The sequence below is a fragment of the Dendropsophus ebraccatus genome, chromosome 1 (genome assembly GCF_027789765.1).
Source record: "Dendropsophus ebraccatus isolate aDenEbr1 chromosome 1, aDenEbr1.pat, whole genome shotgun sequence".
Lineage (NCBI taxonomy): Eukaryota > Metazoa > Chordata > Amphibia > Anura > Hylidae > Dendropsophus > Dendropsophus ebraccatus.
The window spans coordinates 140,361,451-140,376,738 of record NC_091454.1 but is presented as its reverse complement, the minus strand read 5'-3'; the positions used below and the strand labels follow the sequence as shown (position 1 = coordinate 140,376,738).

Genomic DNA, 15,288 nt, shown 5'->3' with positions numbered 1-15,288 from the left:
TTTTTAGGAAAGTTTCAAATTTAGATTTTTTTTTAGGGACCAGTTCAGTTCTGAAGTGGATTTGTGGGGCCTGTATGTTAGTTACCCCCATAAATCTCTCCATTGTAAAAACTACATCCCTCAAAGTATTCAAAGTAACATTTCATAAGTGTATTTCGTAAGGTGTTTTGCAGAAATTTAAGCAAGTTGCAGGGGAAATTTGAAATTTTCATTTTTTTGGCAGATATTCTATTTTAATCCATTTCTTACCTGTAGCACAGCAAATACTAAATAAGAAATGGAAATCAATATTTATTCCCCATGTTTCTAGAAATCTCCCATATGTGGCCACAGTGCGTCCCCTGACTTAACCACAGGCCGCAGACATGACAGAAGCCTTGTGTATTTTTGGGGTCTTTTCTTATTTCAGTTTTTTTTTATACCCATTATATCATGTCACAGAGGCCTTGCAGTGCTAAAATATTTCTGTAAGACAAATTGTCGTTTCCATCTGTACCATTCTTAGAGACATGTGGCACCCTGAGCATTATTTTAAAAATTTGTTATGAGGTGGTACAAATATATAGAGAATGAGCTGTCAGCTTTACAGTTGACAGCTCATTCAAACGATCAGGTCAGGGGCCAGAGGGAGAATTAAGCAGTGGCGGCGGGAGAATGCAGCATCATCAGGCGTCATCACAGAGCGACCTAGCCTCGCTGGACTGCGCACACCACGGACCGCCACCTGGTCTTGCTATCTGGCATCTCATCGCTCCATGGTTGCTGTGGGCTCCCCGCCCACATCACGATCCGCATCTCCAGCTCCCGTTATCATCTGTTACATAGACTCCTAGATAAAGGTGTCACCACCGAAATGTTGGATACTCTGTCTGTGATTACCCTTGTTTCTAATAAATTATGCACAAGAGCACCTGCATTGAAAATCTAGATCATCTTGTCTTTATTCTCTAAATTATCCAGTGGATCACTGTTAATATCATTAACAATTTTTTCACTTGGACTGCAACCACTGAGTGAAACTTCTCCTTCCGATACTAGACTTTAAAGATCTACCATTGCTTCTTTTTTATGCAGGAATTCAGACATTCAAAATGATTTCACAACCTCCCACTGCAATGCAATTAAGTCATGGTAATGAGGTCGATGCTGCGGCCAATCAATGCCCTATGTCTTCATCCTCCACCAGCAGTGCACATGATTTAAGTACCCTCAAGCAACAGTGGGCAGCAAAGACACTTCCTTGCCAGCCAGGTATCGAGACCTTTTCTTTTTCTACTTCTCTAGTAATTATTTAACATGTTGTATTAATAATATATGTTTATTGGAATAGTTTTTCCACTAGATAAACATTTTTCTAAAGTATTCTCCAAGTTGTGATAAATCCTTAAACCTGCACTAATTTTTTCAACTCCTATAGTTTACCGTGTTTTAACTACAGTCATTCAATGTACTATATATAACTTTATAACTACATTTACCAATTTCATCTGATGTCAGATTCTTTAGAATTGCTGATTAACAGTCAGACAGGATTCTTAGTTATAGAAAGCACTCTTTTAGACAAACCGTGCTAGTATTATAGTAAGAGGTTTAATAGCAGCCATAGACAAAATCATTCCTCTCCGCTAAAAATATCACATGTAAAATTATGCAATCAGCAACATTCCAATGATGCAATAAGTCTTTAGGAAATGTAAGAGACAGGTATAAAAGTGCTGAGAAACCAGCAGCACAGTAGCTCAGTATTGTAGTCTCAATAATACTACTAGTAGTATACTGGTGATAGAGGAAAAAACGAGAGGAAAAGGATAGATCAGCCCAGGGGAGGAGCAGCTGTGTAAAGCTCAGGAAGCTTCATATCCATGCTAGGATTGCATGGGGTGGCACAGAAATGCACAGTGCACAGATCAGTGACATGGAACGAGGTCTACTATCTCTCCCGTAGATGCCAAGATACTGTAAGTAACAAAACACACTAGCACAGCTCAGTTGTGTGTGTCAGCACTTTATGATTTTGTTCAGTACTATAATCCACAAGTTTGTAATTCATGTGGTAATGCATAACAGAACACGCATTGTATCGGCCTGCCTGACATGATCTTTCTGTGGGTTGCTATATAGTTGTGCTATGTAGTTGTGTATTAGAATAAGGCTGGGTTTACATATATAAGTTGGCATCAGTTGCGTTTTTTGCCTAAAAACTGACCACAACTGATGCCACAACTGATGCCAAAAATGCATCAGTTGTCATCAGTTTTTCTATCCTTTTGTCCATCAGTTGCCATCAGTTGTCATCAGTTGCCATCAGTTGTCACAATTTGCTCTCATAAAGTTGACATTTCTTTTCCCTATAGGTTTTCCTGTCATTTTCAAAGTGATTTTAAGGTACTTGCAGTACAGTATAGTGGCAGACCCCTTGGGTATGTTCACATCTCATTTTTGCCTGCTATATGGAAGGGGGGAGAGCACACAGGGGGGCTATATAGGAGGGGTGGAGAGCTCACAGGGGGGCTATATAGGAGGGGGGGAGAGCTCACAGGGGGGCTATATGGGAGGGGGGAGAGCACACAGGGGGGCTATATAGGAGGGGGGGAGAGCTCACAGGGGGGCTATATGGGAGGGGGAGAGCACACAGGGGGGCTATATAGGAGGGGGGGAGAGCTCACAGGGGGGCTATATTTCTGATTTCTGAAAGCCTTAAAATGAGTCACCAGTGCAACCAGGCGGTGGGGAAAGCAAATCGTATGCTGGGGTGTATAGCTAGAGGTATAACCAGTAGGAAGAGGGAGATTGTGATCCCGCTGTATAGAGCTCTGGTGAGGCCACATCTGGAATACTGTGTCCAGTTCTGGAGACCTCACCTAAAAAAGGACATTGATAAAATAGAACGGGTCCAAAGACGAGCTACAAAAATGGTGGAGGGTGTGAGGCATAAACCATATCAGGAAAGACTTAAGGATTTGAATCTGTATAGTCTGGAGGAAAGACGGGAAAGGGGGGACATGATTGAAACCTTTAAGTATGTTAAGGGACTAAATAAGGTTCAAGAGGGGAGTGTTTTTAGTAAAAAACTGAGCTCAAGAACAAGAGGACACAGTGAGAGGTTAGTTGGGGGAAAGATCAGAAGCAATGTAAGAAAATATTATTTTACTGAAAGAGTAGTAGATACCTGGAACAAACTTCCAGCAGAGGTGGTTGGTAAATCTACAATAACAGAATTTAAACACGCCTGGGATAGACATATATCTATCCTAAGATAATAAGGAAGAAAATACTAAAAGGGCGGACTAGATGGACCCAGTGGTCTTTTTCTGCCGACAATCTTCTATGTTTCTATGTTTCTATATAGGAGGGGGGGAGAGCTCACAGGGGGGCTATATGGGAGGGGGGAGAGCACACAGGGGGGCTATATAGGAGGGGGGGAGAGCTCACAGGGGGGCTATATAGGAGGGGGGAGAGCTCACAGGGGGGCTATATGGGAGGGGGGAGAGCACACAGGGGGGCTATATAGGAGGGGGGAGAGCTCACAGGGGGGCTATATAGGAGGGGGGAGAGCTCACAGGGGGGCTATATGGGAGGGGGGAGAGCACACAGGGGGGCTATATAGGAGGGGGGAGAGCTCACAGGGGGGCTCTATGGGAGGGGGGAGAGCACACTGGGGGGATATAAATGATTTTTAAAAGGTTTTATTTACACTGTTATACACAGCCCCGTTGGGTGGGCTTTCACAGGACCCCCGGGCGTTGCGAAGGCAATCCTCTTCGCCTGAACGCCGGATGCCGGTGCCGTACGGGATGCGTCCTGCCCGGCCAGGCATCCGGCGTTCTATTCGTTATAATGAATGCGGCGCCGCATCGCCGGAGCGGTGGTCCGTCAGGACGCTGCAAGACACGTCCTGACGCACCGACGGTCCGGCGATGCGGCGGCCACTAGTTCACCGCCGCACATTTTGAACGATCCCATTGAAAACAATGGGATCAGTTCAAAGATGCGTTTCCCTCCGGCGCTTTTCTCCTGCGCCGGAGGGAAACGCCGCCGCACCGCCGGACATATGTAAACCCGGCCTAACAATGTTCTATTGAGACAAAAACATGCATTAATATATTACTATGCATTTGTTTTTTAAGCAAATGTGTTATGAATTATTCTACAATTTACATAATGTACACATTCTTGTACCCTACAAAAATGCCCAAACTTTTCATTGAATGTAAAATCTGTAAAATATCTATCTGTTCATTATCATTTACAGTGTTTTTGTGAATTAGATACATGTATATATTTTTATCATTCCAGACTCGGTTTTCCAGCACATTATTGTCTCTAAGCCAGGACCAAGATATCTGTCCGCATAATATGACAACAGGTAATTTTATATATGGACTGTTATAGAGATAACTACCTTAGATCATCGACTAGGACCATTTGCCTACTTACTGTAATCTAAGCTCCCATTTGAATCTAAAATGGCAAAAATGCATTTTAAACAGATTTTACTGTAATATATACTATACTATATGTATGACAATGGAGGATATGTTCACACAAAGGGGGACATTTATTAAGTCTGGCGTTTTTTACGCCGGACTTATAAATTTCCCTGCATCTCCGGCGCTACGGGGATTTATGTAGAGGCGGACTGCAATCTTGAGCAGTTGGGCTGCACTGGGGGGGGGGGGGGGGGGGCTGGCAGACGGGTAGGTATCACTGTTTTATTATGCTTCCACCACCCCCTGCTCTCCCTGTATTTTTTACAATTGGCTGGAGTTCTTTAAACTTTCAATTGAGTCTTTTTTTCTGGCATTAGAACATTTTTTTTGGCGTTTGTTTGTTTGTATGCAAAAAATATCCAAAGTTTTTCCACTAAATAATGTATGTACAATTTAGCTGGATGATGTAACTGAAAAGCTCACATTGGGGTGTCAGTCATACATATTAGTTTTGCAACAACTAAGCTTGTAAGTTTGATGAGGCTGCAAATGTTTCCTAAGGTGTCATACCTAACTTCCTGTATGATGCAATAGGAAACAAAGGATACAATAAAGAGATACATTCCCCATTAGTCATGGAGTATGTACATTCATAAGATCAGCTGGCAGTTTTATTTATTCAGATTTTTACAATAAAGGTATATTTACTTGGAAGATTGGGGAATATATTCACAGCCAATGGACAGCACAGGGATGTATAGCAGCAAACTGCACGACAAAGTTGCTTTCCTGGCAAAATAGTCAGAATCCAGTCTTCCACCTGTATTACCAGTGCTGGAAATTAGTTCGAACAGCAGTGTAGAGGTGGCAGGTTATGACATTTGCTGTCTTCCTCCCCTCTGTATTTGTTTCTTCTGTCTTCTAGTGGAATGCATCTTATTCACACCTGGGGTGAGAGATTTATCATGAGCGGCTTTTCATACACCGCTCTAATCTGAAATCATCCCCCCTTCCCCATCTGCTCCGCTGGATTTATCTGTGGATAAATCCTCACACGCCCCTTAATACTTGCAACTCATTTGAGCTGGTGTAGTTTGTAACTACAGTTTACACGTATGCAAGGGGAGAAGTTTCCCAGGATTGGATCCAACTTTTCCCAGCAACCTGGGTGGAGTGGCAAGGAGCAGAGCAGCACTGACAGCAAACCTACTTGATGAGCGGATTGCTGATCGAACTAAGCGCTTCACTTTATTTAGATGAGCGATTCAATCATCTCTAGGCGATATAAAATATGCATGAATTTTAAAAATATAGATGTATCTGAATTTGATTTGTATTGCTTTAGTTTTCAGGCCCTGTTCACACGGGCGGGCTCGCAGCGAGATTCTCGCTGCGAGCCCGGCAGGTCCTGTCAGTTCCCATAAACTACATACTTGCTGCGGTCTAAACGACCGCAGCGAGTATGTAATTATACCGCGCTTAACCCCTTCTGCTCCTGCCCGGCTCCCCCGCTGTAAGCAGCATACATTACCTCTCCTTGCTGCACGGGTCCGGCGTCCTGCTCTCCCGCCCGGCCAATCAGTGGCTGCGGCTGGGCAACACACTAATTGGCCGGACGGGAGAGCAGGACGCCGGACCCGTGCAGCAAGGACAGGTAATGTATGCTGCTTACAGCCGGCGGGAGTAGAAGGGGTTAAGCGCGGTATAATTACATACTCGCTGCGGTCGTTTAGACCGCAGCAAGTATGTAGTTTATGGGAACTGACAGGACCTGCCGGGCGCGCAGCGAGAATCTCGCTGCGAGCCCGCCCGTGTGAATATACCCTCAAAGTGTATTTTAATTTCTTGTCTAGGACACCCATTAGTATTTAATGTAGAGAAATACTGATTAAACACAGATGAAATACTGATGGTATTTCATCTGAATTATGTCCATATTACACCCGTATTTACATACACTTGCGTGATGGAAATACACCTAGCCCTTATCACCACCAACATCGTGGTTGTTCTGGAGAGCCCCATACACCTTAGATTGATTGGCTTAATTTTTAGGTAATTAATTTTCCCTCCTGCCCCTATTTAACACGTATTTAGGCATTTAGGTATTTCGCATGTCCCTTATTGCTATCCACAATTGTGGGTCTTTAATACATTCATATGGGGTTGTGAAAAAAAACAACAACGATCCAAGTGCAGATTGCAATTGCAGGATCACTATTCTTCTATGAATTACTTCCGAAGTGCTGTCCATAGCTACAAATGTGTGAATTTAGCAAGTATTTTTCCAAATCTCACCATACTGCTGGAAGGAATTTCCTCCCTGTGATAGGGCAATTGTCATCTGCCTCATAGGGGTTTTTTCCTTCCCCTGGATTAACACAGTAGGTTTTCCCTAGGTTGAACCTGATCGACTCTTGTCTTCTTTCAACCTTATTAACTATGTTACTATGTGTTATGAATGGGCAGAGGGAAATAGGCCACTTCCTGTTGAAATCCAACAGCTCAATCTTTCTTTAGGCAATGTTCCCACACAGTACTTTGCTCAGTATTTTGCAACTAGGAGTGGATTGAAAACACAGAGAGGCTATGTACATACAATTGAGTAAATGGCCACCATTCAATGGCTGTTGTTTTGAAATAATGGCCGTTATTTGCCATTAAATGATGGGTATCCCCTAAATTACAGCGGATGTGATGGTGCGGATCCACAGCAGATTTGATCTAAATAACTTAATTACCATCAAATCTACTGTGGATCTTGTATGTGTAAAACTGGCCTTAGGTTGTGTTCACACAAGTTGCAGTTTTATTGCAGGACTGCAATGTCTCAACTTAAATGATGTAGTACCATGTCAGTACTGCAAAGTGTGAACACAGCCCCTTACCCCCACATCTAAAATAAAGTGTTTAACAAGAATTTGGCAATAATTTTAGTTATAGTTATATAATTCATATAAAGATTCATTGATTTAATTATCATTACTCCCTGGATACATTTTGCTTGCATGAGTAAATGCAAAGTATGATGCTGTTGAGCAAGGACTTTCCAATATTTAGCAATGATGAGGCTGATGCTGAAGTAGGGCAGGGACTGTAATCCATAGGATCAGATGTGTTATAGAAACCACCTGTGTACAATTATTACTGTGTAATAATGGTGAACTAATAATCACCATAACTTCCTGGGGCTATGTTCACATGCTGCTACATTTGCTACATTTGCTACATTTTTGCCACAAATGACAGAAATTGAGGTAAAAACTACACATTTTAGCACAATTTAAGCAATTGTGGAAAATAGTGCTATTTTTTGGCACAATATCAGCAAAAACCCTAACGTCTGTACACAGTCTGAAGTTACAATCTTTTGGAGCTAGTTATGGTCCGTTTACATGGAGTGATAATTCGCCCATGGATTTTGAAGTAACGATTTGATTTTTATAACAATCAGAGTTTAGACGAAGGGATAAATCATTTGGAGAAAAAAAATAAAACATTTTGCGATCGTTTTATAGTAAAGCTCCCCGACAAGCAAGAAGAAGAGGACCAGGGACGCCAGGATCCAGGACAGGTGAGATTATCCCCCTAAAAATACTACTCCCACCATGTCTGCTGACAAGTCCATGATGGGAGTTGTAGTTTTGCAACATGTGGCCATTCAGGTTGCAGAACTACTCCTCCCATCATGTCCCACTGGACAGTCCATGATGGGAGTTGTAGTTTAGCAACATGTGGCCATCCAGGTTGCAGAAGTACAACTCCCATCATGCCTTGCTGACAGGTCATGATGGGAGTTGTACTTCTGCTGCCTGTGACCATCCAGGTTGCAGAAGTACAACTCTCATCATGCCTCTGTTGGCAGGCCATGATGGGAGTTGTAGTTCTGCAGCCTGTGGCCATCCAGGTTGCAGAAGTACAACTCTCATCATGCCTCTGTTGGCAGGACATGATGGGAGTTGTAGTTCTGCAGCCTGTGTCCATCCAGGTTGCAGAAGTACAACTCCCATCATGCCTTGCTGACAGTTCATGATGGGAGTTGTAGTTCTGCAGCCTGTGGCCATCCAGGTTGCAGAAGTACAACTCTCATCATGCCTCTGTTGGCGGGTCATGATGGGAGTTGTAGTTCTGCAGCCTGTGGCCATCCAGGTTGCAGAAGTACAACTCCCATCATGCCTTGCTGACAGGTCATGATGGGAGTTGTACTTCTGCAGCCTGTGGCCATCCAGGTTGCAGAAGTACAACTCTCATCATGCCTCTGTTGGCAGGCCATGATGGGAGTTGTAGTTCTGCAGCCTGTGGCCATCCAGGTTGCTGAAGTACAACTCCCATCATGCCCTATTGACAGGTCATGATGGAAGTTGTAGTTCTGCAGCCTGTGGCCATACAGGTACACTAGGGGCTGTGTGGGTACCTGTGATTTATGTTGACCATATTAAGAACTATTTTTTTTTTTTCTCATCAGGAAATCCTGAAGGTTTTTCCTGATGGTTTCCTGATGGTAAAAACGGATTACTGTCAGGAAATCCTGATACTTTCCTGATGACATTTGAGGTCTCCTGATCAGGATTTCCTGACAGTAAAAACTGACACGGAAGTGTGAATGGGGCCTGGATGTTAGTTACCCCCATAAATCCCTCCACTGTAAAAACTGCACCCCTCAAAGTATTCAAAGTAACATTTCATAAGTTTATTAACCCTTTAAGTGTTTTGTAGAAATTTAAAAATGTCATTTTTTTGGCAGATATTCTATTTTAATCCATTTTTTCTCTAACACAGCAAATACTAACTGAGAAATACCACTCACTATTGATTCCCCTTATTCCAGTGTTTCTAGAAATCCCGCATATGTGGCCGCAGTGCGTCACCTGACTCAACCACAGGCCGCAGACATGACAGAGACCTGGGGTATTTTGGGGCCTTTTTTTTTCATTTCAGTTTTTTTTAGCCATTATAACATGTCACAGAGACCTTGCAGTGCCAAAATATTTGTATAAGACAAGTTGACGTTTCCATCGGTACCATTCTGGGGGACGTGACACCCTGATGATTTTTTGTTAAATTTTTTATGAGGTGGTATGAATAAAAATCACAATTTATCAGCTGTTTTTCATCATTTTTTGTACGCCGTTTACTATACGTCACATATGACATGTTATCGTTATTCGTCAGGTCGGTACGATTACAGTGATATCCATTTGGTATAGTTTTTGTTATAGTTTATGGCATTCATACTATAAAAACTGTTTGTGTCTTGCATTTTGTAAAGGCAGTAATATTTTTTTTTTTTCCGCCAATGGAGTTATGTGAGGGCTTTTTTTTGTGGCATAAGCTGATGCTTTTAATGGTACACCTTTTAGGTACATGTGACGTTTTGATAGCTTTTTTTTCTATATTATATAGGGGGTGGGATTAACAATACAATGTCATTTTGGTTTGTTTTTTAGCGTTGTTAATTGGACGCGATAATTAATGGAACGGGTTAATAGACTGGGTCATTACGAACGCGCGATACCAAATATGTGTATTTTATTTATAGGGGATCATTTATAAAGGGGGGGGAATTATTTAATTATTTAAATAATTAATTATTTTTTTATATTACTCATTTATTTGTTTATTTTATGTGTATGTGTGGTGTTATTTTGCTCTAACTTTCTCATGTATATAATGCGGTGGTAGGCAGAGGCAGCAGAAGGAGGCTGTGTGACACAGCCTCTTCCTGCTGCCCGATCACTGCTAGGGACAGCAGGGGGAGGCAGGGAAAGAATGATGTTCCAGGAATGTCATTTTGCAGGAACTACCTGCATTACATGACGTTCCCGGAACATCATATTGCGGCAAGGGGTTAAGAAGCTCCTGTTTGACCTTGTTACCTGTATTAAAAACACCTGTCCACAATCGTACTCCAACCTCTCCACCATGGTCAAGACCAAAGAGTTGTCTAAGCACACCAGGGAAAAAATCAGCCCAGAACTACAGGGGAGGACATGATCAATGACCTGAAGAGAGCTGGGACCACAGTGTCACAGATTACCATTAGTAAAACACTTACGCCATCATGGATTAAAATCCTGCAGGGCACAACCCTAAGATCACAGTCTCAACTGTGAAGTGTGGGGTGGAAACATAATACTTTGGGTTTGTTTTTCTGCAAAGGAAACAAGAAGATTGCACTGTATTGAAGGGAGGATGGATAGGGCTATATACCACAAGATTTTGGCCTACAACCTTCTTCCCTCAGTAAGAGCATTAAAGATGGGTCATGGCTGGGTCTTCAAGCAGCACAATGACCTGAAACTGGCAGGGCAATTAAGGAGTGGCTCTAAGGGCAGGTTCACACTATGGAATTCTCGCGGAAAATGTCCGCAGAATTCCGTCAGCTGTCCGCCAGCACGGGCACGCGCTTTTCCGCCGGCTCCATAGACACCATTCTATGGGCCGGCGTATTCCGCGATCCGCTGAAAGAAGTGACATGACACTTCTTTCAGCGTATAGCGGAATACGCCGGCCCATAGAATGATGTCTATGGGGCCGGTGGAAAGGCGCCCAGATGTGCGGGCGGACAGCTGACGGAATTCCGCGGATATTGTCCGCGAGAATTCCGTAGTGTGAACCCGCCCTCAAGGAGCATTTTAAGGTCCTGGAGTGGCCTAGCTGATCTCCAGACTGGAACCCAATAAAAAATCTTTCAAGGGAGCTAAAACTCAATGTTGCTCAGCAAACCGTATATTGGAAATCTGCTTTGGGATAAAGTGCAATGCAGGTTGAAGAGTAACTGAGAGTGTATTAATAGAAAGTATAATAACCTATTAAGTGACAACTAGGAAAGGAAGAGGAGCAAATAACAACTAGTCAAGTGGAAAAGGTTTTCCGGTTTTGTGTCAATAGAAATTAATCATTGTATTATGAAAACTTGCAAGTTATATGTGTTGATGCAGTTGTATCCAGATAAGGATCCGTGCATCTGTAATGAATGGTCCATTGCAGGCAGCCCACAGATGACACTTCGTGAGACACAATCACAGACCTACACTTGTTAAGGGGGTAAAAGTCGGGGCAAATGCACAGAACTTGACATGCAAGCTTATGTGCATTGGTTCAACAAGTACTGTCCGGATTGGGCATCTGTAATTGCAGACCACATATAATGGATATGTTTAAGGGCCAGGCGGGCTCCTCTATCTCTATGAAACAGTCTGTCATTTACTTTATTCATGTAATTTGTTTCCTGATTTTGTAACGTTCTGTATTTTAACCCTTATCACTTGTACAGCGCTCTGGGATCAAGGACTCGTTATAAATAAATAATGATAATAATAAAAGGCAGCTCAATTTCTGAGCTAAACAGCTTGAAATCCAGGCTCATACATTTTACTGATAGCTATACTTTGTCCCAGACTTATCAATCTGCTTAAAATCAAAACAGCAACCAATCATAGCCCAGCTTTTATAAGCTATGGTAAAATGATGTGGTTTCAGGCAGATTGATAACTGTGGGCCACCGGCTCCCACATAATAAATCAATTCTGTCTCAAACATAACCATTTATTTTACGGTTGTGAAAAGTGCATACAGCCATGCTTGTGAGCCCTGCAAAAAAGAAAAAAACCCAAAAAACTGTATATGATCAGAACATGGGCCAAACATTGAACTTGTTGCCTATGGGGAGTTCACCAAAGTACATGTCCAATGTACTATGCTTAATGTAGTGTAAAACGAGCCTCACTGGAAACCAACTAGAGAACTTCATATGAAATGTGATTCTCAGATTTACATTTGGATCTGCCTTGTGTTTCAGGTCATGGAGTACCCTGTGCAGAGAAAGGGCAGAAATCTTTCTGTTTGAATGAAGGCATATGTTATAGCATAGGTCCTAAGCAACTCTGCAGGTGAGTAGCATGTTATGTGCTCCATCACTTCTAAATAAATTTATAGGTGTCACTTATCTGATACCATATATATATTTATATACATATATATAAATAGATAGATAGATAGATATGGCACAGTGGTTATTGCGCATTTTGAGGCCAAAAAACTGGCTTACATAGGAGATGTGATTTGGGTATGAAAGGGTTATGGTTTTAATAAAGGGGGCGTATTTTAAGTGCCAAATGCTTTTAGATAGATTTACTATTTAAGACAAAAATTTTTGCAATTTCACTCAATAGGTGGCATTCAAATTCATAAGGCAGAAAAGTGCAACAAATTCATATATTACCACTCGCAACAATATTGTAAATTTGGCACATTTTAAATTGGCAAGTCAAACTTTGAAAAGTGGAGTTAAAAAGGCGCATTTCATAAACTTCCACCTTTGACTTTCCTTATAATGATGGATGGGTGCAAGTTCTACCAATTCATAGCACTTGCTTTCCTATAATATTCAATACAATAATTTTCATTACTTCCACATACTGGGGTGGGGAAAGGTTTGTGCAAAGATGGAAACGCTTCTTTAATAACTTGAACTGCTTTTATGTTCTACAGATGTATTAACAATTACACTGGCGAGCGCTGTGAAGAAATCCTCTTGGCTAGTTTCGAAACAGAGCCCCAAAGCAATTTTTTAATTAACTTCCTGGTTTTAGGGTCTGTCTTGGGCCTGATATTTTTGGGATTAGTTGTCTTTTGCTGCAGGTAAGTCAGTTTACCAAATAGACTAAGGCCTTATTTGTATGTTACGGAAGTGCATCCATAGGGTATCCGTAATACATGTTTTACGGAATGTGTGAATGCATTCACTTCAAATACAGCCCCAACCACATCCCCATTTATTTCCCAATAGCCATGTGATGTTTCGGGATTATCAGCAACATTGCATGGCTATTAGGGAAGAAGTGGGGGCGTTATCTAGAAGATGTTCGGGACACGTTCTGAATATAAATGTGGGAACACAGCTGTAAGCTATGAAACAGCATGCTGTAAGGCATAAATTCTATTAGCACTACCACTGTAACCTCAGAAACACTGCATAGTTAAAGCGTCTCTGTACCCACAATCTGACCCCCCCAATCTGACCACCTTCAGATAGCTGCATTTAATCCAAGATCTGTCCTGGGGTCCGTTTGGCAGGTGATGTAGTTATAGTGCTAAAAAACAACTTTTAAACTGGCAGCCCCGTGCCCTACGGGAGTGGCCTAGATTGTGTATGCATTAGGCTGGCAGAACCTCTCTGTCCCTCCTCCCCACCCTTCTCATCATTAGGAATGTTCCAGGCAGATTGTCATCTATTCCTCAGCTGTGTCAGCCCGGCACATGGGCTGGATCATTAAGACACCTGTGCAAATGTTCAGCATGGAGAAAATGTTCCAGTGGCATTCCTAATGATGAAGAGGGTGGGGAGGAGGGACGGAGGGGGTGGTGCAAAGTTAGGGCACAGATACTCCCGCAGGGCACGGGGCTGCCAGTTTAAAAGATGTTTTCTAGCACAATAACTGCATCACCTGCCAAATGGACCCCAGGACAGATCTTGGATTAAAAGCAGCTTTCTGAAGGTACAAGCAGTTTGGGGGGTCAGATTGTGGGTACAGAGTCGCTTCAAAGGGGTATACTCAAGTGATGGCATATCACCAAGAGTTCAGGACCACCAATAGTCCTATAAATGAAGAGGATGCAGTGCTAGTAAAGGCCTGTGTCCCCAGAGAACTGTAGCCTCTTGCCACCTGGCTGTCTAGCGAACTGAAAGGAACCAGGAAAGACCATGAAGGGGATGCAGTGAACCACCACTGAAAATAGATGTGTTTTACTTTATGAAATAGTAATCCCAATCTGATCTCATCTCCTAGAGCTGCTACCTTTATGCCAGCAAATTTTATTTATAATATCTGCATTTTTCTTCATCTTTTTAGAAGAAAATTGAAGAATCGTAATGAAGATGGACCATAAAATGTCACCTGTGTGGACCCAGTGGAATTCCAGTTAACCTGAGGTAGTGGTGTACTTCAATATATTCTCGATTTAGACTGATTTCTGCTTGGTTGGAATGCATGAGTATGATTTCAGGGATTGCAGCCATACATCCCTGAATATTATTTTATTGTTAAGCTAAACTCATGTTGTTATTTTCATTGACTTTGCAGCATATCATATACTGATTTTGTATAGGTGTAACAGAAGACATTTGTCGCCTTATGGAAGACTGGACCTTTGAACTGAATTCTGTTAAAAACAGTATGATGATGTGCCTTAAAACAAGCTCCCTTGGATCTCCTGCAGATTTTAGAACTCAAATAGAATATAGACTCTTCTGTTATGCTTTTTGGGAATCCCTCCTGAAACATCCACTGCACAATCTGGATCTGATCACATGAATCTACCAAACTGTTATTAGGTCATAAGATGCAGGAAAGAATCTGCAAAATCCACAAATATTCAAGCTACACTTTAACGTAAATGCTGTAACGGGCAGATATGTGAGCTGAAGTAAACCTAGGTGACAGACAAGACGAGGGAATGTCATTGCTGACTATTCATAGTATTAACATCAAATTATAGGCTAGCAAGACTTGCTAAACCAGCTGTTGTCAAGCCAATGAATCAGAAATGAGGATGGATTACCTCGGTCCAGTGAATAGGAAGAAAACTAATGTATAATGTATCATTCAGTTTATGGCTGATGTTATTATGTTCCAAAGGAATATCTGATTTAGTTTTTGATATAGTTTAGCCATTTACAAAGAGGGTCAGTTGGCTGGCTTTAAAAAGTATATTATATGAACATCGCGTAGAGGATTTACTTGCTGATTATAGTGTGTGTATATATATACACACTGTATATATATACATATATATATATATATATATATATATATATATATATACACACACACACAGTTACTTCTGAGAATTGTAT

At 41.9% G+C, this 15,288-nt stretch overlaps 1 protein-coding gene across 7 annotated transcripts in view; it reads left to right on the top strand.

Annotated features, from left to right (window-relative positions):
- The window catches only part of NRG4 (neuregulin 4), a 47,040-nt gene that overhangs the window by 20,454 nt on the left and 11,298 nt on the right, over positions 1–15,288 (top strand). For 3 of the 7 annotated variants that reach the window (XM_069980176.1, XM_069980166.1, XM_069980194.1), the window contains 6 exons: positions 1,075–1,251; positions 4,297–4,366; positions 12,232–12,322; positions 12,924–13,073; positions 14,285–14,364; positions 14,516–15,186. In XM_069980176.1, the coding sequence (XP_069836277.1) occupies positions 4,357–4,366; positions 12,232–12,322; positions 12,924–13,073; positions 14,285–14,321 (288 nt within the window). In that variant the 5' untranslated portion in view covers positions 1,075–1,251; positions 4,297–4,356 and the 3' untranslated portion in view covers positions 14,322–14,364; positions 14,516–15,186. Of the gene's footprint in view, positions 1–1,074; positions 1,252–1,767; positions 1,959–2,354; positions 2,386–4,296; positions 4,367–12,231; positions 12,323–12,923; positions 13,074–14,284; positions 14,365–14,515; positions 15,187–15,288 lie in introns of those variants that run through there. The other 4 variants (XM_069980185.1, XM_069980150.1, XM_069980141.1 and 1 more) reach the window with 4 other exon arrangements.